We start from the raw sequence: 23,870 nt of genomic DNA on the forward strand, positions 1-23,870 counted from the left end.
GAAGTTCCTGTGAAGTGCACACACCATTAACAGTATACAATGTAAACATGTGTTTCTTTACCCACAGGTTATCCCAAACATTTGGCCGACTTCTATTACCTTCAGTCCTGAGTTCTTGCGCATGCGCAGGCGTCCCATCCACATGTCGGTCAGAAGCATCTGACTGCAGGTGTGAGCGATGAAATCTCTGTGTTTGGCCGCTACCGCCAGCTGCAGGCAGGTGGCGTTGCTCCAGTTCTTCAGCTCGTACGTCAGCAGCTTCATAGCCATCTGCTCATCCTGTTTATAGGACTGGTCTAGGAGTTCCACTGCCAGCTGGGCAAACTCTCTGGGAAATTATATGCAGGACATATAAAGGCAAATTGAGACATGAACCGAGACAATGACATACTTTGTCTAAACATGTAAAAATTTAATGAATCTGGTCAAGGAATCAGTCCCCATCTGGCCAAATTCTGAAGGCAATTAGATTATTTGCAATCTACAAATACCTGCACACAGAAACCAAAACAACACTTTGCATATCAACACGGCACATGGGCATGGTCAAGGCCTTACATGACAACCATATCTAATTTCTTTAGTCGATGCAGACACATGTATACAGCAAAGAGGGCCAAGATTCTCCCTGGTAATTATGTCTGTGTAACAGTTCAGCTCCACACCTTCTTTCTGTTAATAGTTGTTTTCATTATATCTGTTTGTCTATTAACTCTCTTGTCATTTCAGACCCGGTCATTCACACCTGATCATTCTTCATTCCCTTCACCTGGTTCTCACGCCCATCTCACCTGCAACCCATTCCCTCGTTAGTCACTCACTACTTAGGTTCCCTCACTTGCACTTGTCCTCTGCCCTATTGTCTTGTGTTTTGAGACCAAGTTCTCCAGCGTTCCATAGTCTGTGTCCCTGTTCCTGTCTGTTCTGTTCCTGCCGTTACTCCAGTAAAGGATTATTATTTGATTACTCTGTTTTGTCCATTGTGCTTGGGTCCCTGGTCTTCGATCCGTGACAGTCTGCATCTTTTACAAGATGAGTGGGGTTGTTCAAATGTATAAGCGTCAGGGAAGACTCCTCGTATGAAGACTCGGAGGATAAAGACCTAGGAGTCTTTCGTTGGAGTCTTCGGTGGTGGCTGAGGGTGGCTGAGTATATACATTTCCCTGTGATAATGTGTTTTCTCTTCATACCTGTGTGCACATCTACTCGTAGATATTATAGACCGCGGACTCGGTCACACATGCACCAAAATCCTTCCTCTCTTATTTATCCCACCCGCTCTACAAGGACCCAGTGCCTCGTCACTGGGGGCCTCTGGAACTGCCAGTCAGCTAAACGCAAGGCGGACTTCATCTCTGGCTTCGCTATCAAGCAATCGCTGGACTTCCTGGCTCTCACTGAGACCTGGATCACACCGGACAACACATCAACCCCTGCTGCTCTCTCCTCGGCCTTCTCCTTCAGCCACACACCCAGACCCTCTGGTCGGGGTGGTGGCACAGGTCTACTCATCTCACCCAAATGGAGTTTTGCTCTCTACCCGCTTCCATTTACCCCACTGTCTTTTGAGTTTCATGCAGTGACGGTTACTCATCCGGTTCATCTAACCATTGTCGTTCTCTACCGTCCTCCTGGTTCCTTTGGAGACTTCTTGGAAGAACTAGATGTCCTCCTATCAAACTTCCCAGAAAATGGACTCCCGCTCATCCTTCTGGGTGACTTTAACATCCAGACTGAGAAGTCATGTGACCTGCTACTCTTACTGTCTTCCTTTGCTCTCTCTCTCAGTCCTTCCCCTCCTACTCACAAAGCTGGCAACCACCTTGACTATATTTTCACCAGAAACTGCTCTACAGCTAACCTCACTGTAACTCCACTTCATGTTTCTGACCATTTCTTCATCTCTTACTCTCTCCCACTCTTTGGAACTAACAACCCTCCCACAACGGATTCTGCACCTGTCCGTCGCAACATCCGCACCCTCTCACCCTCCTCTCTGGCCTCCTCTGTTCTGTCAGCCCTCCCCTCAACCGATTCCTTGGCACTTATGCAGCCTAACTTCGCCACTGACACTCTTCTCTCTACGCTGTCGTCCTCTCTTGATTCTCTCTGTCCTCTTACGACTCGAAAGGTCCGCAAGTCCTCTCCGGCTCCGTGGCTATCCGAACCGGTGCGCGCCGAGAGAGCCACTATGCGAGCAGCGGAAAGGAAATGGCGAAAATCCAAACACGCCAGCGACCTGCTTGCCTATCAATCTCTTCTCTCCTCCTTCTCTGCGTCCATCTCTGCAGCCAAAAGTTTGTTCTATCAATCCAGAATCGAATCCTCTTTATCTAACCCTAAAAAGCTCTTCTCAATTTTTTCCAACCTCCTTGACCCCCCTGTTCACCCCCCACCCTCCACCCTTCTACCAAGCCACTTTGTTGACTACTTTACAAAAAAGATAGACGACATACGCTCTTCATTTACTAATCCATCTTCCTCAACTACACCTCCAACTTCACCTTCTTCCCCCTTGTTTTCCTCTTTTATCCCCCTGTCTCCCAATCAAGTTCTTACCTTGGTAACCTCTGCCCGCCCAACCACCTGCCCCCTTGACCCCATCCCTTCTCACCTTCTCCAGTCCATTGCTCTGGACCTTCTTCCCTTTCTCACCCATCTTATTAACAGCTCCCTCTCAACCGGCTGTTTCCCTAACTCTCTGAAGGAGGCAAGAGTCAACCCTCTCCTGAAGAAACCCACTCTCGACCCATCTGAAGTCAACAACTACAGACCTGTCTCTCTCCTTCCCTTCCTCTCCAAAACTCTAGAGCGAGCTATCTTTAACCAAGTCTCCTCCTTTCTTCACTGTAACAACCTTCTAGACCCCCACCAGTCTGGATTCAAGACAGGCCACTCAACAGAGACTGCCCTCCTTGCTGTCTCTGAGCAGCTTCACACTGCTAGAGCAGCCTCTCTCTCCTCTGTCCTCATCCTTCTAGACCTTTCCGCTGCCTTTGACACAGTGAACCACCAGATCCTCTTGTCCTCCCTCCAGGACCTGGGTATCTCAGGCACCGCGCTCTCACTCTTCTCATCCTACCTCACCGACCGCTCTTACCGGGTAACCTGGAGAGGATCTGTGTCTGAGCCTTGTCCTCTGACTACTGGGGTCCCTCAGGGTTCAGTCCTTGGTCCTCTTCTCTTCTCTCTGTACACCAACTCTCTTGGCTCTGTCATTCGCTCGCATGGCTTCACCTACCACAGCTATGCTGACGACACCCAACTGATCCTCTCGTTTCCCCAATCTGAAACACGGGTAGCAGCACGAATCTCTTCCTGTCTGACCGACATCTCTCAGTGGATGTCCGCACACCACCTGAAAATTAACCCGGACAAGACTGAACTTCTCCTCCTTCCAGGAAAATGCTCTCCCACCCACGACCTAACTATTAACTTCAACAACTCAGTGCTGGTTCCGACTCCGACTGCCAGGAACCTCGGAGTGACGCTCGACAGTCAACTCTCCCTGACTGCCAACATTGCCGCAATAACACACTCCTGTAGGTACATGCTGTACAACATCAGGAGAATACGACCCCTTCTCACTCAGAAGGCGGCACAGGTTCTGGTCCAGGCTCTGGTCATCTCACGGCTGGACTATTGCAACTCCCTCTTGGCAGGTCTACCTGCTAATGCCATTCGACCTCTACAGCTCATCCAGAATGCAGCTGCTCGACTGGTCTTCAACCTACCGAAATTTACCCACACTACTCCGCTCCTCCGCGACCTTCACTGGTTACCGGTGGCCGCCCGCATCCGCTTCAAAACATTGGTACTTGCGTACCGTGCTGCGAACAGATCGGGTCCAGTCTACATCCAGGACATGGTCAAACCGTACACCCCAGCCCGTTCACTTCGCTCGGCTTCTGCCAATCTGCTTGTAGCTCCTTCACTACGAGCTAAACACTCTACGAAGTCACGACTGTTTGCTGTGCTGGCTCCTCATTGGTGGAACGAGCTTCCCATTGACATCAGGACAGCAGAAAGTCTCTACATCTTCCGGCGCAAACTAAAAACACATCTTTTTCGACTAACTTGAATAGGTAGCACTTAAATGCCGTAGTAGCACTAAAATGTCCCTTACCGATAGCACTTTAGTAGCACTTAAATGGCACTTACGGATAGTACTTTGTAGTTTAACTTTATTGAAGAAATTGTACTTGCTTGATTCTTGTTGTTCTGAGTTTGGACTCACGGTTTAATGCACTTATTGTAAGTCGCTTTGGATAAAAGCGTCAGCTAAATGACATGTAATGTAATAATGTACTATGTATCGTGCATGCTGAACAAAGGAAGCTGTGTGCGGATTTCAGAGTTACGATTACAGAACTTCAGAGCTAATCTGACATATTTATTTGGAGAAAGATCTGAATATGGGTCCGTCACACACATTTACATATACACAAACTTCACATTTTCAAAACTGCAAAGCACCACCCCACCAGCATTTTAATATGTCCCCTCCCAGACAATAACAACCTAAATCCGTGCTCTGAGATCAAGTTTCACCAGAATGTCAGCCTCTGAAAAAGCACAATGTTGCACACTACACTGGGACGCAATCTGCCCCGTGTAGTTTAATGTGTATAAAAAGGCACTAACAGAGCTGGGGTTTGGAAGTATTACAAAACAAGGGCTCACAATGTCTTGATGCACAGCCAATAACACATACTGTATATGTTTCTGTTTCTGTGAGGGGATTTTCAAATGTGATATATTAAGAAATAGAAAAGGTGAATATTCCAAACATATTCAGTTTGTTTGCAAGTGCCTTGGAAAGTAAGACCAACTCTCAACAGCATGTAGGACATACTGTATGTACATCCATTTTACTTTTAACAGGTTCACACAAATATCCCTTGAGTTTATACATATACACAGAAATGATGTATCTTGATGTACAGATTACATCAAGATATAAAAATGTATGTAGGTAAACGAACCAGCCAAATTCCCTGTGCAAAGTAAACTCAAAATATGCCCCTTTTCTTTGAAAATGTGTGTAAGTATGCGTGTGCGTGGGAAGTTTTGGTTTGTGTGGTTGTGCTTCATTTGCATTATCTAAATGTCCCCCTAATTTCCATAGCCAGCATTTAAACTCTAGGTGATTACCTTCATCTCAAATGCATATCCTAAACTAACGAGGATGCATGTTACCAGATGTTTGTATTTATGCCACTTACATCTCATAGGAGCCTGGAGTAGTCTGAAACAGGTCAGTTTGCAGGGAAGAAGGCATGTTAGTGTGTTGTTGTGTGTATCTGCACCATGGACCGAGTGTGAAGGTAGACGTTCCTGTCTAGACTCACCGCTGGACTTCGCATTAATCAATTAGTACAGAAATGTTTTTGTGAGAGAAGTCCAAGAAATTAATATATCGGGGCAGAAGGCTGTATGTGCAGATGTTTGTTTCACCCACCTGGAGTTGTGATTAAGTTCCTGGGAGATGTCATCCACCATATCGTTCTCGGAGGCTTCATGTGCCATGGCCTTACAAAGCTTACAAGCTACCAAGGCCTTGGCCATGGCCTCTTCGCCATGCTGCCAAAAGAACAGCGCCATCTTCTGACGTTTCATAAGCACGGCCCACACCATAAGCTCATGGAAGGGGAAAGGGAAGTGGTTGATTTCAGGGTCATCCAAATCGATGTCTACTTCCTCCTCTCGTTTGCGTGTTGTCTTCTGGCGGCCTCTGCGGATGGGCATGTCATCCTGGTGCAGATCCAGAGCAAATTAGTTGGAGAGGAAAGAGGAGACAGCTATGGCGATATACATATTTTGGAGTGACTTGTTTGGGATGATGTTTATTGCCAGAACAAGATTGGGAGTGTTTTAAATTGATGCTGAACTATTTATGTATGAATTTGTGTAGCATTGGGTTGTGAATTAGAAACGAAACCCAAGAATCTGGATCCAACCCATGACTTTATCTCTGAAAGAATCGCCCTGTCATATCACCCGGCGAACATTTTTATCTTGTATTTTTGAAAATGACTCGCCCTCCACATGATGAAAGTTAGTTGAATGCAGAAACAAAATCAGACTTTGGTTGACACAGGTGGAAGGACAAAGTGCTACACACAAAATATACATAACAGGCATGCTCCTATACACTTTTCAATAAAATCTTCTGCCATCGAGTGTCTTAATGTCAGCAGGACAACAATGATCTCCAATAATTTCACATTTTAACAGTTAAGGACTACTGACAGTTGATCAATTACAGAGATCTGAGAAATTACTTTCAGTGGTTCTACAATTGCTGCTTGCTTTTAATAAGATTACTTGGATATGATAAATTACACTAATACTAGAAAGTGATACTCTGTTTATAGTAATTTGTGATTTAATGGATATTTAGAAATGATTGCAGAGCCATATATGTATGGCTGGTATGCCCAGGTTGCCATACTGATTAAATGATAAACTGGAATACAAAAAGAGAGCAAGGCATTGAGGTAATGACTTCGACAGACACGAAGAGAGAAAACCCACTAACAGGGAGACGGATTTAAAAAAGGCAGACATACAAAGGAATGAACAGCCATGCACATTAGCAATAAATACCTCTGAGAAAACTATAGACACATACTGTGATAAAAGCTATATGATTTGGATACTTCATGGTTTGTACACCATGGATACACGGTAGTATTATGTAATCCTCCTAGGTCAGTGAACTGTAACTGGGCTGCTCTGACACTTATATTCTGTCTGGAGCCATGAAGCAGTTATGTAGTCATACATTTTTGTTTTGTTTTTTTCATTTCAAAATTCTGAGAAAAAGGGAAATAAAAAAATTGTTGTACACGGTAGTGTGAAATGTATTAATAATGTTATATGACAACGGACCTTCAACTGGCTCAAACGTGTACATACAGATTGCCAACAAAATAAATTAAATACGCCTCAAGGTCTTCCTTTCAAAGACTGTAAGGCACACAGCACACTTAACGACTACTTTTGCTAAAAAGATCCTGCAGATTGATTAAACAATAAACACGTTATGAGGGAGAAGAGTGTGTTTTAAACGAGGGAGAGGAATAGTGAAGGAATGACTGAATAACAATCTCCATGAGATCAACACTCACCTCCATCCCCAGCAGTTTCAGGGCTTTGGGCTAGAAAAGCAACAAAAACATAAACAAGCAGAACAAGACCTTGTCTAATGTATGTTATAGAGTAATTTACTCTATAAGCACAACACAGCACAGACTGACAGACAGACTCACTCACATGAGACCAGAAATCGTCTTTTATACGGTAAGTCACTCACGTTAAGGTTAATGGTGATACGTCACAGTATGCTATACGTACAGCAACAATCTCTTACAGTTGCATGTTTGCAAATAATTAAAAGCAGAGTGCATTTCTGCATTTGGTATAGTACTGTGCAGCTGTATTAAAGCAGGGCATGTATGAATTATGCATTCATGAGCCATCATCTGAGTTGGTAAAAATAGCTCAGGTCTCCAGTGGGGATTTTGATATCTGCATCTATTTCAATGCTTTGTTCTTAGTTAACACGTTTATGTGTGCGTGTGTGTGTGTGTGTGTGTGTGCACGTGACTATGTGATTGCACGTTTATTTCATCTACAAAATCACAGTAAATTGGAACATACTCTCTCTTTCGCTTTATCTGCGTCTTTCCAGCTGCTTTGTTGCTGCCAAGGCAGACATACAATGTGATAAACAGGCACATGAAGACTCACATACACACACTCACAAACACACATACTCAAACATACAACCACAAAGGCGCACAATCAAGCAGAAATATGGATACTTCTATTTTCATCACACCTGTAGTGGTGTGTGAGGTATTGAGGCATAATGAGAGAATTATACATCAGAACATGAACATAAAGTATATAATGGGCAGTTTGTGTGGTGTAAAACACATAACAACCAAATACTAAGGTTCATTTCAATGATCCGTTCCTCCACTTTGGTTGAGGACGTGCCAATCAGTGAGATGAATACCTTAGTAATTGATATGAAGTGTGCATATTATTGGGGATATGATGGCACACGATGAAGGGCCATTGCTATTGACAAATGATTTGTTGCAACGTGTGTCTACTTGATGAGGAAATGGAGACTAACAGGAGGACGACTTTTATGTTCGACCTTTGCTGATGAACAGCACCTTGATTGGAGGTGATCATAATTTGTGTGGATTTAGTGACAATGAATTCTCTAACAGAGGTTTTCAATGTGATCTTTTTTTAATGGTCTAATTTTAGGCTGTCAGAGATATGTAGATTAATATTCCTGTTTAGTACTACACTAGCTAGCAGCTGCACCTTGAAGATAAGTTAACCAAAATAGTAGTTGTCAGGTGATGTTTATTTTTTCCTAGAGAAAATATGTCTTGCCATTTCAGTCAAAGAGTGTCCTGATATTTATTTAAAAAACCTAATCTTCTAAACAAAACAAAGCTCTGAATCTACTTGCAGTATAAAAAGCAAATCACATTACAGTAGTTAATTTATTTCTCCCTCCTCCAAAACATCAAGCATCACACTTGCTCAGGTCTCCTGCTCATTCGGTCATGTCACGACTAACGTGTTCATGCTAATTTACTACTTGCATCAGCAAGGTCTGTCCTTGAGCACACAGTCCCCAATTAGTATTTCATTATAAAACCTAATTTGGGCATATTATTCATCTTGCTTTTATCGGGGCTAATTTGATCATGAGGCTCATTTTACTGGTGCTTTGAATAATTATTTTAAAAAAAGTCCCAGACATCAGTGTTGAAATGCATTAAATGATGAGATGAAAATCTTTGACTCACCCTCTTGGGTCCAAAGAGGTTGTGATACAGCGTTCTGAATCTCTTCCTGGTGTAGTTACACCGGTATGCCCCGCCCATGAGGTATTCTATGACCAGTCCAATGTCGATGAGGCTGATGCGGTAGTCCGGGGGCAGATTTCCCTAGAAAACCATATAATGTTAACAGGCATCAACCCAAACCACGTGATTAATAAAGGAGGGTACACAAGAGGGATAAAGTGGACAAAACATATACACTCACTTCACAAAATCCATATCAAAGTGTTTTTGTCTATGAAGAAAAAAATTGATTATCTGATTCACCTTGAAGTAGATCCAACTGAACTCTGGATATTCTCGCTTGGAAAGAACTAGGGTTGCAAAGGGGCGGAAAGTTTCCACGGGAATTTTGGGAATTAAAAAAAAAAAAAAATGTGCCTAAGTTTTTTTGCAAAAGCATATAACAGGGAACTTAAATGTAGTTGAGAACAAGACTATGCACGTCTAGCTCAGCTGGACCCTGAATGCAGCTGGTTGGGAACATTGTATGCCATTAACATAAACATAAAACTTTCTGTTGTTTTTGAACGTCTTTGTCATCAGTGTTGCATCTGAACGTTTCATCCCTATGCCTGGCAAGTGTGAGAGCGCCGAGTTGAGGCCAAGAGCGGTATTGCAGAGAGATAGAGATTTCAATTATAGCTCGCAACATATTGAACAAAATAACTGAACTAGTTCATTTTTTGGAGCTGTGAACTTAGTTAAAAATGTTGAATTATGAACTATGAACTGAACTAGTTCATTTTAAAATGTGTGAACTATGAACTGAACTAGTTCATGTAGAAAGTGAACTTTCCCAACACTGTTTGCCATTACCTAGCATATTGATTACTTGGTAAACTGAAGCCATGTTCATTTTAATACCAAGTTTATTTGTATAATAACTAACTTTTTACAGCAGTGACGAGGACGTTGATGAGGTCCAGGAAGAAAGCATTTAGACCTGAAAGGATTCAGGGAAAAACACCCCAAAAAAATTTGGGTTGGGGGGTGATGATCATAGGGAATACACCTTTTTTATTCAACGTTCATGTTTTTGTTGTTCGATGAAAGAATAAAGTTCTACTCACAAAATGTCAAAAAAGTCAAAAGTTAGTTAAAAGTTGTATTATAAATGTTTGCATGCATGTCTGCTTATGACAAGGTAAATACAGTTAAATTACCCCAAAATTCCCTGTTAATTCCCGTATATTCCCGTTAATTCCTGTGGAAAGTTTCCAACTTTGAGTATTCCCGGAATTTTGCAACCCTAGAAAGAACACACATTGTCAGTGAGCAAGAGCAAGGGAAAGGAGACACACAATAAACTCTCAGGCAAGATATCTCTTCCAGCCTCTTTAATAAAGTGCCATCTCAACCAGACTGTGGTTCAGTTTATGTTTTTGCATTTTGTATTCTTTAAAACCATTTGTATCTTGGTTTGAATCTAGAAATATGGAGCTGTTTCTCCAGTCGTGTGATTGGTTGGACCAAAACCTGGTTACAGTCTCAGGTGTGGTATTATTCCTGAAAGCTCTCTTGAACATGAATCAATAAAGCACTTAGCTGCATCTTGTTCTCTTACAGGGGAGTAGAAAGTGAGAAGAGAATCAAAACTCAGGTGCAATTTGATTCATAGAGAAAATATAGACAATTACAAAGAGCGTAAAAAAAAACAATGATTTGTTATAATTGCATTTAGGGAAATAATGAGATATTCTCTGTGAGGTTCAATGCAGTCTTGAAGAAAGGAAAAGAAAGACAGAGTGGTTATGTCTCATTAGCCTGGAAGAGAGGGGCAATAGCACGGAAAGACAGACAGACAGACAGACAGACAGACAGACAGACAGACAGACAGCTGGAGGCTAGAATCATTATTGAGATAGTAGAAGCTCTTTCCCGTGAGGACGATAACTATGTCAACTCTCGTGACTCATCCTCGTGCCCTCGACATCAACCCCAGATGTTGCAGTTATTATTCTGACCCACTGTTCCGTTGAGATACATAAATTACCTTACATATCTCTACACCTCTCTCATCTCCACTACTATCCAATCAGATGTGAGATCCTGTGTTTCCATGCATTAATCATTCTGCCCATTTCTACTTTCAATTAGCAAAGAGAGCCAAGAAGAAAAACATCCTTTTGACCTAATATCTAGATATCTGAGACACAAAGCATAGTGCTACCAACCTTTGTTCACAAAACTGCATTGCTTTTTTTCACAGTAGGAAACCCAATTTCTGCTTTGGCAGCTTTAGTCTACAAGCCAATCTCTGTGATTTTCTGTTTTCTGACTCAGCTTTCACACGATCAAATGAATGAACTAGATTAAACCTGAGAGTAGCCTTAACTGGAACTTACAGCCATTATTAGCAAAAGATCTGCATTTGAATCAAATTACAACCTGTGAAGAGTATGACCAAACAATCCACAGAGAAGAATGAGAAAGAAAACAGTGATGATATGGTGACTCAATCCAAGAGACGGCAATTACGCACAGCTCTGCAAAAGGATGAGGATGTTATGCCATGCACTATGCGGTGTATGTGAGTGTTGTGCATGTGTGCAAAGTTGCATTGTGGGGGACTATTAATTGCATATTATCTATGCACTAATTTGAGATCAGGATTGTGTTTAAAGACAGAGAGGAGGTAAAAGAGTGATTACAACATTAAGCCTCTTCAGCGACTCCCAGAGGAGCATGCGGTGTTACTGTAGTAACATTTTAATTATTGAACTTCTATCAATGCTAATGGTGGTGCTGCTGACCTCTCAATCATCTCTCAATAGTGGGATCAAGCCTAATTGGCATGCAGACATGGGCTGAATTTAAAGTTCTTGGTTGCTGTATTTTATTGCAGTAATCATCAAGGTGCTATCGGAGCTTTGCAGTAAAAAACAAACATTATATAGCGTTAAAGTGTTTTGGCTTAAGTGCAGCCAAAACCTATACTGAGAGAGAGGATACAACCATTTCATCGTCTTAAACATGTAAATAACACAGTCCTGATGAAAAATAAAATCTTTAGGAAGACAATGAATACAGTTTTTTATTAATACAAATAAAAACAGAGATTAATAAATTGTGTCTACTGATTTCTTCCTTCTTAGCCTCACAGCTGTTCCACTGCAGCCTCATTTTGCTCAAACTCTTCTGTGGATAAAGCAGTGTTTAATACATGTAGTGTTTGTTTACCATGATAGTAAGAGCACAGAGTAAATTGCTAAAAAGTCATGAGCGGGATGAGAGTCGTGCATAGCTCTACAAAGCCACTGCAGCCTGCAACTCCAGCTGAAAAGAGAAATGCAGGCCTCTATTTGAAGTAACAGCAACTAGGGCTACCAAAGTGTAGACACACTAATTGATGCAAATAGAGTAACAACGCAAAAAAAAGCAACTGAAACTATGCAGTCAAATGTGTCCTCTTTAATATACACATTCAAGCCAACATTCCCACACAGTGTGCCTGAACAGCCACAGAGCTAAAGGGACGGGGTGATGGTCTTACCTTTTTGACATCTCTGACGAGGTGGTACAGCGTGTTGGACGGTCCATGTCTCTGTTGAAAAACAAACAAACACAACACGTAAGTATATTATTACCATCACTGACATAATCTACAGTTCCTTAGGACAGAACTGATCCTGCCAGCTTTATTGTTTAAAACCAGCACCATGTTTATATGTTTTTTGTATAAGTAACCTTTCAGTCAATATTTTAGTTTGACACTCTTTCCCAGTATTCACAAACCATATAATGAGCATTTGTTATTACCGTGTTGTAGAGTTCCTCCAGTCTGGAAAGAGTGAGGAAACGGTGCATACTGACTCCATTTTCAATCAGCAGCTTGACAAAGTCCACTCTGTCCAGAACTAAGGCGTCCAGCATGGCCTGCTCTAGGGAACCGACCTAAGGCACACGGGATGGAGAATAAATATGCTGGCAACGCCATACACAGCACACACACGGCACACCAAGAGTGGAAATAAAGAAAGATTGATCACCATCACTTACTTAAACTACAAAATTATTATTATAAGAGGATTTCACATAATATGTGAGTGGAGCCACACTTAATTATTCTCTCTCTCTTCCACCAAACATACAAAATACATTAAAAAAAAAAAACTACAAGGAATGCATACTTCTCAATTCTGATCACAGATGACCAGTGAAAAGGATCAAATACAGAAATATGTTATGGATCACAAAAAGTTCAAGTTTGAGCTAGAGTATATATTTTTAGTTTTCAATGTTTTCTGCATAAATCCTTGATTATTATTTGCAACCATCTGTCCAGTGCTGAACCCAGGACTGATCCTGAGCTGCCTTCTGCATCAACATTGCCTGTTAAAGCTAACAGTAGCCTTATATTTGATGTTTTAGTCATCATCTTTAAAAAGCAAAGCATTCTGAAGCGCATTTCTTGAATGCATGCAATATCAATAGTTATGAATATTATCAGCTGATGAGGACAGTTTCTGGGAACACATCTCAGGTCGGGTACATTCAAAAACTGAGGTACATTGCCAAAGACCTTTTTAGGCAAACAAACAGCATCTCTGCTGTATGTCTATGCTCATATATATTGTGTATGGTTCATTCTTACAGGCCATTGCTGTCCGTAGATGAAGATTTGACTGCGGGCGATGTCCACTCTGTTCCAAGCCAGAGCCAAACTCAGCTGGTCAGGAGCTGAAGCGTTGGCACCTAAGAGAGGATGCAAGTGTGTTGGGAGACAATGTCATGCTTCTTAAACACTGATACAGATTCAGAGATTCAGAAGTTCAGAACAATGTACAGTACTAGGATGCATTATCTGTTGTACTTTGCTATTTTAATGTTGATTACTCATTTCCCCCTGCTGGATGCTATTTCATGTTGTTTAATGTTCATCTGGTAGACAGAATCAATACGGATTCAATATAGAAGACTTTATTGCCAATTCAATATACAGTAGCTGATTGGAATTTGGTTTGGTGAGCTCACACAAACAAAATCCTCACATCACATATAGCAACTGCCTGAGTGTTCCCTTTTCCCATAGTCTAATGGTGTAGGTTTCAGCAAGGAAGGAAAAGAAGCCAAACTAGATCCTGTCTCACAGCTAACGCCTAACGCACGTTATGTAGAGTGGTGCAGGAATGAGTCCAAGAACCTGTAAAAGAGTTAGCATTTTTACACATCCGGCTCCTTTGTCTCAAAGTCTAAAACAATTTTTTATTAGATGCCTGAAATTAGGTCTGGGGTAACTCAAGAAATATTACAATTTTGTTCCGCAAGATAAAATATGTCAATCTGTGTAAATATCATGAATTTGTGTTTGCCGCAAAGCGTATTTTCTAAAAAAATCAGAAAGCCAATAGAAAAATCCCATTGGCCTTTTGTTGAGAGAACCAGTGCATTGTTAACTTTTGGGATTGGCCTACAAAAATATGTCATCCCTGCAGCACTCGATAGCAACATGACTCACAGGAGATTTATCACACTTTTCCCAAGCAGCTAAAAACATATTCTATTTCAAAACTGGAACAAATCTTCAGCTGGTAATCATATGATAATTCACCATGGTAAAAAATATACTCCAGTGGTGATCTGGAAGTCTCTCTTAGTAGTGGAACTCCCTTTGTGCATCCCTTGGCTCGGCGTCCATGTTCACCAAAGTAGTGATAACCCTGATTTGTTCAGGTCCTTTGCGCTGATAAATGAGCTATCCTGACCATAACTACCCACGGTCAATGCTTTACCTTAACCAATCGTCTCTGCCTCAACCAGCTACGCAGGGTGGGTCTTGGGAACAAATGCAGTGGGATTCATAATTACACATCTCTCACCTGTTCTTCTTCTGCAGCGGTGCCAGGGCCCTCTACTGACCATGATAACACTTAATTAGATGTTAATCTAATGTGGGTTACATGTGAATTCATCCATTTTCATTAATTAGCGAGCAGGCTGGATAGCAAGGCCTTATGCCTTATTCTTTATTCAGCAGAAAAGCTTGCGTGGAGCTTCTGCAGAGCTCGCAGAGAGTTGCAGGGACGCGCCGTGGACCGCCTAGAAGATTGTGACTAACACGCAGCGCATAGGCACTGTTAGGTTGTAGTGGATTTTATATATATTTGCACATGTAGATAAGATAAGTTTATGTTTTAAATTAATACATAAAGAAAGATATGATAATTAATTTGGGATATTATGAGGAATATTCTGGAGGAATGTATTGTGAAACATAAGAGAGGATCACTGTTTTATTATTCTGTTTTAATGACAAATGTAATGATTAACTGTGTGATGCATGAGAATGAATGAATGTTTTATTGTTTAGACAATAGTTAAAATGGATGCCGATTGAAACCTAATGTGTTGCTTTTATTCGGAAGGCAGGATAATAGGGTTTTATTGTGAAGGGGAACTTCCTGTCCTTGACCGGAAGAGTGAGCTTTGACCCCGCTAGTTTTACTAATTGGCGAACAGAACTGCGGCATCCTTTGAACTGACCAATGGAACTAACCTTTAGGTGTGAATTCATTTGCATGACCAGACTAACGACCGAGCATTTGTTCTGGGGAGACATGGTTCTACTGGTCTGGAGACTCGAGACAGCCCCGGTCTGTGGCTCCCTGGGAGCTGCACTCCGTCTGTGGAGAGTTCCTCCTTTCTGGCCCCACGATCGTGAACGCTACATGAGTATTATCTTTGCCATTAAATATTGTTAAACTTTAACTCGAATCCTGAATTTCCTGCGGCCACGGGACCCGGAGCTTTGAACACGAATCTTACAGCACATAGCTGCAGTATGAACCAGACCATGATGCAGACTCATTTTGTGATCTAAATGTGTTGAGGGGAGGATGGGAACACCAGACATTCTCAGTGATGTGACGAAGAACATTTAAGACCTATCCAATCTGAATTTAAGACAATGTAATACTTGTTAAGGCCTTTTTATTAGTAGATGTGTATTAAAGCCATTTAGGCCATGTTAAGCACCCACTTACCAGCCTGATAAAAAAGACTGATTTGCTTCATGTAATACTGAATGAAACAAAGGCAAGAAAAAAAGATTGAGCTTCAAGGGGAGACTGACAATAAAACAAAAGTGTTGGATGGCATTGCTGAAAGAAGGCATTATTCATCTTCTCTTATCTTCTTTTCTCACCAATGTAACAGCTTTGCTGCATGTCATTGCTGTTTGGTAAAGGACATATTGTAAATCGAAACAAAAGCGCAGTCTGCTATTCACATTAATAATTTAGCTGCACACTGGGAGGAGTTAACCAAAATGAGAAAGATGAAGTAACAATTCATCTTGGCCTTTAAAGAAATCCCGTTATATAAAGTATGATAATAATCCCTTGTGTTTAGACAAGACTGTGTCACAGCACAGAAGTATCATCACTTTACACCATGCTCTCTACTTCTTAAAGGCCTGTACAGCATTACTGGAGCTTAATGGTGTGAGTTCAGACAGAGCACTGCTAATAAGATCCAGAGCCTACTAATAAGAGCTTTAGTGGAGATATGTGTATGTGTAAAGGCAGGATGGCCTTGCTTTATTAAAGGCCTGTGGTTTCACTCTGTCTGCCTGCAGGGAGGTTGAACTGCAGCCAATTGACTTTATGGACCCAATTGTCAAGATATTGACTACTTCAGACAGTGGACCATCAAATACACTAAACTGCCCTCTGTCGCAACATGTGTCTTTTGCTGCAGAATCCTTACTGTTGCCACTTCTCTAAATCTCTCTCTCTCACACAGGCTCACACACTCACTCATTTTATTCCTTTTTTACTCCTCCTGCTCTGTTCTCCCCTCAACGTGTAGTCCTGACTGTGCTGTTCCTTGTTGAGCTGCAGGCAGTAGCTTAGTTCTTCAACGAAGAGTCTAATCCAGTGTTTTAAAAAGCTCTTGGGCAGGATGTGACTGATTTCATTCTACACTAAAAGCCTTAACGCATCTCATTTACTCAATCAAATGCAGAATGAGACTTGTATGTAAAATGACCCTCATGTTTTCTTTACCATAAAGGAACCTCCCAACCACCCAGTGTTTCTCACTCATCCTTTCACTTCTACGATTTCCTTTTCTTTTCCCTATGTTGTCTTTTCCTTCTATTAATTGAATACCTCCCTTCACTCATTCATCTACATGCCATTCCTATCACAATGTGAAATGAAATGAATAGTAAGGGGGTAAAACAAATGAAAGATAGAGACAAATGTAGTCGATAAAATACACGAGTGAGATATGTGTACACAGAGAAAGTAATAGGGCTGGAGAGCAAGTGTCTGAGATGAAGATCAGGGAGTGATGCATGGGCCACAGAAATAATACATCTTGACTTCTTCAAATAAATTATGTAAAACAAGTTTATCTATCACTGTCTCCCTCTTCAAACTTGTAAAGTCTCTGTGGAATGAAATGTTCCTCTGATAGTCAATCATATGCATGGGGCGGCGTGAGGGGCAAGAGAACTTTGAGCAATATAAGCTACTGCAAAACCAATCGAAAGCATTGATCTATGAATCCTGTGTGTGTGTGTGTGTGTGGTCCAATTTCCAATTTCTTGTTTGGTCCAATTTCTTGCATTTTTATATAACTATTAGTTGCAGTGTAAGAACTGTAGCCACTGCTAGCTGTCTAGCTCTCTCTATATCTTACTGTGTCATACTTTAGGTCTGTGCTGCTGTCACTATGCTGATTAATTATTCTATGTGTTGCAGTGTGATATGTGGAGGAGAAAACCAAGCTAGATATACACCCATAAATCACTATTTGTTTGTCTGCAACTATTGTAATGCCCATTGACGGCTGTGTATAACATGTATCGATAATAAACTTGAACTTTGAGACGCCGGCCACACTGGAAGCAATAATGTAGTTCTGAGAAATTAGAAGCTATATTCTATCTATAATAGAATATTATAGATAGTGTATTAATATTCATATTAATATTCATTGATTATTCAATGTATTAATATTCATTGATTATTCTGCAGGTGCTGTTGTGATATTGGGCATATATTAGCATACAATGTAGGAGATCTGAACTCACTGCAAGCTTGTCTGCAATAGCTTCAATAGTTGGAAGGCCATGAGAGCCACAACCTCCTCACATGTAAAGGAATAGGTTGATATTTTGTGAAATACACTTCTTGCTAAGAGTTAGATGAGGAGATGGCTGTACAATAAAAATGAAGCTAAAACCATCAAAATCCTCAAAAAAACAAACACCTTTTAAGCTTATTTTACAGGTTGTTTTGCACTAGAGGTGCTGGATTGGCTAAATCTGATATTTAGCCAATAAAAAGAGCCAGGAGTGAGAGGACCAAGCCAATGAATAATGGACTTACAATATAATTGGACAGGCATTGATAAGCGGACTCTATACTCTGTTTCTCATAGTGTTTGATAATATAAAGACATAATGCTGCAAGTTTGCTTTGGAGTCTTCCTGCCATGCAATGATAACAAATTGCTTAATGGAGCTTTAAAAGGGAAAAAATAATAGAAAACCCAAACTGGGATAGTGAGAGGAATACTTTCTGAAACGCGATCATCCTCCATTTAATTACAGAATAACAACATCACTGGAGGGAGACAGTGAAATGTAAGCCTTTCACAGTACTGTACATTTTTGCTCCAGCACATGCACATTAATGCACACACCCACCTTTTAGTAATGCTGTGAGGATGGCAAGGTCAATGTCCTGATGACCATCCGACCCCATCCGGAAAACTGTTATCTGAGAGACAACGAGAGAAAGAGACAGACGCAGAGAGAGCGAGTGAGAAAAAGGTGCATTAATTCTACACCAAGCCAAATTGTTTGAAAGCTAACTCTATGACTTTTGTTGTTGTTTAATTTAATGTTTCAAGGCTTTTAGCATAAAAAAAGAAGTCACTTCTTGAGCGAGAGCGCTCTTATTTGCTGGATTAAACGGCTAAAGTACAAATGCTGAGGTGCAGGAGGAGCAGAGAGGTATTGTAAAGCTCTGCTGTAATGTACTGTATCTCCTCTCCAGCCTCTCTTCTCTTCTAGTCAGGAGGAAATGAAGGGTTTCACTGAGAAGGCAACCGAGGGGAACAAGAGTCAAAACATAACAAAGAGAGAGATCAAATTAAAATCTGACCTAGTAATGCTCTCTTTGGATTTGGCTTTCAGGAAAACATTTTATACTATGGCCACTTTCAGTCTACGTTTGTGTAGTCTGGCTTGTCTTTTAAGATGCATTTTTTATAACCTGCATGAGATGAACTAATGATGCAATGGATGAAAGCCAAAGTCTGCTGAGAGGGAAGTCTGAGAAATGGGGCAGCTTTTATGGATTTGTTGTTTCTGTAAAATATAGCATGCACGTGTACACCCGCGTTAACATGTGTGTGGGCAGACATGCTCCTATGTGTGCATGCGTGAAGGGCACCTTGTGGATGTCGTCTACGAGAAAATGTGTGTTCTGAATGCCTGACGAGCTATTCCTCTAATCCCTCCCTCCACCCATCCATCTCCCTACCACCTCCCTCTCTTCCCTGCAGCCCATCTCCCTTCCCATTTCCCCCCTCTAAATGGCTTCATTTTGTGGAGCTCTGGGAATCTGCGGGTGTTGCTGCTGCTGCTGCTTTCTCTTGGGCAAATGCTATATGCAATATATATGCAATATTGTGGGCTAACCCTCCTCTTTCTCCCACTATCTCCATCTCTATTCACACAATCTAAATGCACAAAAGTAATCCAAATTACATTGATGATTTACAGTATCTTTTACATTTGCTCATTCATCGTTTGTACACCATATGCTGATGACATTTGGGCTCCTCCCTGAGAGCAACATGAGTGTGGCATCGTGAAATGCAGGGGTAGATAACCTTGGGCACAAGCTAGCTTGACCAATGGCACACCACAAAAATGTGTTGAAGTGCCCTCTAATCTGCATGCCAAATGACCTCCTACACAGCCATTGGCAGTTGAACTGCCTGTTATTTACAGGCAGTGTGGTTGATTTCCACCCCCACCTGCATTCTGCAAAGAACCGCCCCACTCTGCCTCTGATTGGCTCGTACTTGGTGCCTTCTTCCCAGGATTTATCAAGCTTATTGCTGATGAACAAGATTGGAGGAAGTTTATATCACTAATAAAGGGAGCATCTAAGTGTGTGTGTACGTGTATGTGTGTGTGTGGCAGTCACTATCAGCCTGTGTGATCAAAGGGTCTTTCTTTAGGTGAAATAGGAATGCAATGCGATGTGAAGGTATCGATTCAGGACTTCATGAGCAGGGACACCAATGAGACGCTGGTGCAGTGTGAAATGTATTCATGTGCTTCTTTGAGTTAAGTTATTGTGTGTGTGTGTGTGTGTGTGTGTGTGTGTGTGTGTGTGTGTGTGTATGTGTCTAGTTGTGTTTGTGTGGTTGAATGGTGCAGCCAGTGGCTGGATTATTATTTGCTAGAATGCATCCTCGCCTTGACTCTAACGGATGTTAACAACACAGTTAGGGAGCCATCTGCCAAACACACATACAATACTAACATACAACACATAGTGTGTGTGTGTGTGTGTGTGTGTGTGTGTGTGTGTGTGTGTGTGTTTAAGACTGTGATTTGTGTGCTCTCACGTAGTAACTGTACAATTATTACAAAGCTATGATTTTAAACACTACCAGTGTAAGAAACAACCATCTATCATTTTTGACAGTGTGCTTATTTTCACCTAAACAGTCCAGAATCCTGACCTGGCCACTTGCTTATTATACCATGTAGTTATTGTTATAGCAGAATGGAAAGTTCCCTCACACGCACACGCACACACGCACACACACACACACACACACACACACACACACACACACACACACACACACACACACAAACACAGTATGGCTTGTGGCTGCCTTCAGGACAAAAGATGGATGACAGTGTGATAGAAGAAAGATGATGATTGTTGAAGCCGTTCGCCATTGTTTCTATCCTCCCCTCTCTCCAGGCTTTATCCCACCTGTAACAGCTAATCTAACAACATCCTCCCCCTCCCCCCCGACTCCCACCCTTCCATCTTTGCCTGCTTCCTCCTTACTTCTTTCTCCCTTTTCCCTTCCTCCATCCCACCTCCAAGGTGACCCTGTGGACATATGCTACCTGTTATCACAAAGGCTCTACAAAGCTCAGTCTCAGCAACACAACCGCTATGACAAAGCAAGGTTGCAAATTTAATCTCAACGATCACCCAGGGTCATCATGTGTATGCACAAGGTAAACGGCCTCTCCCTCATCTGTTTTCATACACACGTGCTTTCAAGTATACAGTCAGCAAACAAGTTTATTGAAAGGGTAGACATAGCTTTGTCGTATTTTTGTACTAATGGCATAAACTCACCCATCCATTGTACACTACGTTTCAATACTGTATCCTAACATATCTTAACATTCTGAATGTATTTTGGCCTCAACACTGACAACCGTCACCTCAGCGGTCAACATGCAAAGGACAGGGAACTGACTTGTGTCTGTCACAATCCATCTCTCTGTTGACATGAAAAGAGGAGAGGAAAAGACCGGGAAGGATAAGGAAAGGGAGAAAAGTGGAGGTAGGGATCAGGAAGAAAGATGTAAGACAGCAGGAAAGAGGAAGCATGTGTAACACAAAGGAAGACAGAAGGAGGGAGATTTGATGTTGACAAATTTAATACGGATAATAGAAAAGAATAAAGAAGAGGCAGTGCAATCTTTCTCAGTGTGACTAGAATCTGTTGGAGGATTCTCACATCTTCAGAGACGCTAAGCTACGAGCTTAGAAGAGGATGAGAAAACTGCTCTTCACGCTGCAGTGAGCCAAGCTGATTGGAAAACATTCATCTTCATTTACCAGGAAAAGACCCTGCTCATGCTGCTACATGTACATACTGTACAAGACCCCCCCCACACACACACTCATATAATCCACAAAGGTTTCCAAAGCATCCTCTGTAGTCCATACATTTACAATGGTTAGCAGTTCAGATCTGTCAAAGCTCTGCTAATAGTTTCATCTGTGTGACTTTGAGCAGAAGATATTTAGATGAATATTTATTACCTTCTGGAATAAACCATAAACCAACAGGATTATTAACCAACAGCAGGACAGCAGAAGCAGAAGAAAGAGTGACATATATTTATTTATTCATGACATTTTAAACTGATAATCTGCCCTGCTGATAATCATCCAAGGAATTGTCTCTCTTCTAGAATATGTATCTGTTTTTAGATCACACTCGCTAATGTACCTCTTTTTCACATGTGCTTTTCATTTGTTTCCCTTCTCTTCTTGTCTTATTTCCTGCCCACTTTCCCCTTTCTCTCTAAATCTGTCCCTCCATCTCATGGTCCATTGAAGTCACTCTTTCACTCTCCTCATCATCCACCCACTCTTAGTTTCTAACAGTGCGGGTGGGTGGTTTCTCCTCAATATTTAATCCAAATTAAACATATAAGGACTATTCTACAGTCAATTATTCATACCAATCAATCAGCTTGCCCCCCCTTATCAGAGATCACAGATGAAGAGCGAGGGGCTGAGAGAGAGATGGGGAGGTAGAACGAGGCACTTCTCTCTTAATTAGACCTAGAATAGGATTCACACATTTATAGAAAAAATAAATAAAAAATAAATACATGACAACAGGCGCTTGATGATATTTAAAGGCACTGTGGTGCAGCCTGTAGTCTTTTCAGTGTGCTGGTTTGACATTTATACAAAATGGTTTTATCTATATGTTGAAGGGATAAAAGAAACGAGATAAGTCATTAGATAATTGCCCTTATCATCCAGGAAAATGGATACAAATGTGGCCTATGCTTTCTTTTAGTATTGTCTTTCAATGCAATTGTATAACACACCATCTATACATCTTACATCTGTTTCCCCCATGTAAAACGCAAGAGCTTGCACGTTCTTCATTGGTTAGCTCACAAGTATATTATACTATACCCCTTGATAAAAAGCATAAACAGCCCTCAGTATGATAAACATAGGCCGAGGCAACAGGGAAATAACTGAAGCACAAAATGTGTACATGAATAAACTAACATGCTGAAAGACATCCTTTCTTTAGTCATCCTACTTCTCCTGGCTGCTTCCTGTTTGGTGCTGGATAAAGTGCACCTATTGGTTGTTCACGATATACATGCCATTGAACTTATGATGAAATAAAACATGTATGATTTCATCAGAAGGTCAAGAAGAGAAACCTACAGATTTAAGATGATTCAAGTTTTATGACCAGGATGGCGATCCCGGGAGCGTGCCACAACTCTCAAAATGTGTCTGCATCAATAAAATCTCATGAGAAGTGGTTTGGTCAAACACACTCTCCCTCTCACAGCCAGTCACCTTTCGTCTTTATCTTGTCCTCCTATTCTTTGGCTTTCCAGCTGCAGAGCCACAAAAATGAAACCGCAGGCGATTTGGCACACAGACAAAAACACACTCTCTTTGTCTCTTTGGCCCTTTCAGCCTGCAGCACTGACCCAGGATAAAAAAACTCACATTTGCTGCCAGTGTAAATGAGTCAATGCAACGTGTTTGTGACCGTGCTCCTGATCTGAGAGTTAACATGGGGTTGACTTCGGTATACAAGGTAAACACAGGTGTCTATAACGATGATGGGGGTTATGGATTGCAGTACTATAGAATTAATAGGATTTCACTGCATTCCTATAGCAGGTATTGACTGCAAAGTCTAGACATCTCAAGTCTTACATTACACCCTTACACACATACTCATACACACATTCTCTGCTGAGTAGGTGATTGAGTGATCGGCTGCAATCTGCCGTCCCTCCACGACTTGTTTGCCTCCAGGACCCTGAGACGGGCCAGAAAGATAATAGCTGACCACTCTCACCCTGGACGCAAACCTTCCCTCTATCAGAAGGCTGCGGTCCATCAGGACCAACACCTCACACCACAAAAACAGCTTCAGTCTGTCTGTTATTTTAGTCTCCTGAGTAAATATTGCAAACTCATCAAT

The 23,870-nt window shown here is 41.5% G+C and overlaps 1 protein-coding gene across 1 annotated transcript in view; it reads right to left on the minus strand.

The window, feature by feature from the left end:
• trpm3 (transient receptor potential cation channel, subfamily M, member 3) overlaps positions 1 to 23,870 on the minus strand; it is a 122,705-nt gene that overhangs the window by 16,047 nt on the left and 82,788 nt on the right. The window contains exons 9-16 of the mRNA XM_034541983.1: positions 18,541 to 18,613; positions 13,477 to 13,577; positions 12,642 to 12,776; positions 12,376 to 12,426; positions 8,844 to 8,984; positions 7,134 to 7,163; positions 5,462 to 5,754; positions 100 to 328 (exon numbers count right to left, since the gene is read on the minus strand). Coding sequence (XP_034397874.1) covers positions 100 to 328; positions 5,462 to 5,754; positions 7,134 to 7,163; positions 8,844 to 8,984; positions 12,376 to 12,426; positions 12,642 to 12,776; positions 13,477 to 13,577; positions 18,541 to 18,613 — 1,053 coding nt within the window. The remainder of the gene's footprint in view (positions 1 to 99; positions 329 to 5,461; positions 5,755 to 7,133; positions 7,164 to 8,843; positions 8,985 to 12,375; positions 12,427 to 12,641; positions 12,777 to 13,476; positions 13,578 to 18,540; positions 18,614 to 23,870) is intronic.

The sequence above is a fragment of the Cyclopterus lumpus genome, chromosome 9 (genome assembly GCF_009769545.1).
Source record: "Cyclopterus lumpus isolate fCycLum1 chromosome 9, fCycLum1.pri, whole genome shotgun sequence".
Lineage (NCBI taxonomy): Eukaryota > Metazoa > Chordata > Actinopteri > Perciformes > Cyclopteridae > Cyclopterus > Cyclopterus lumpus.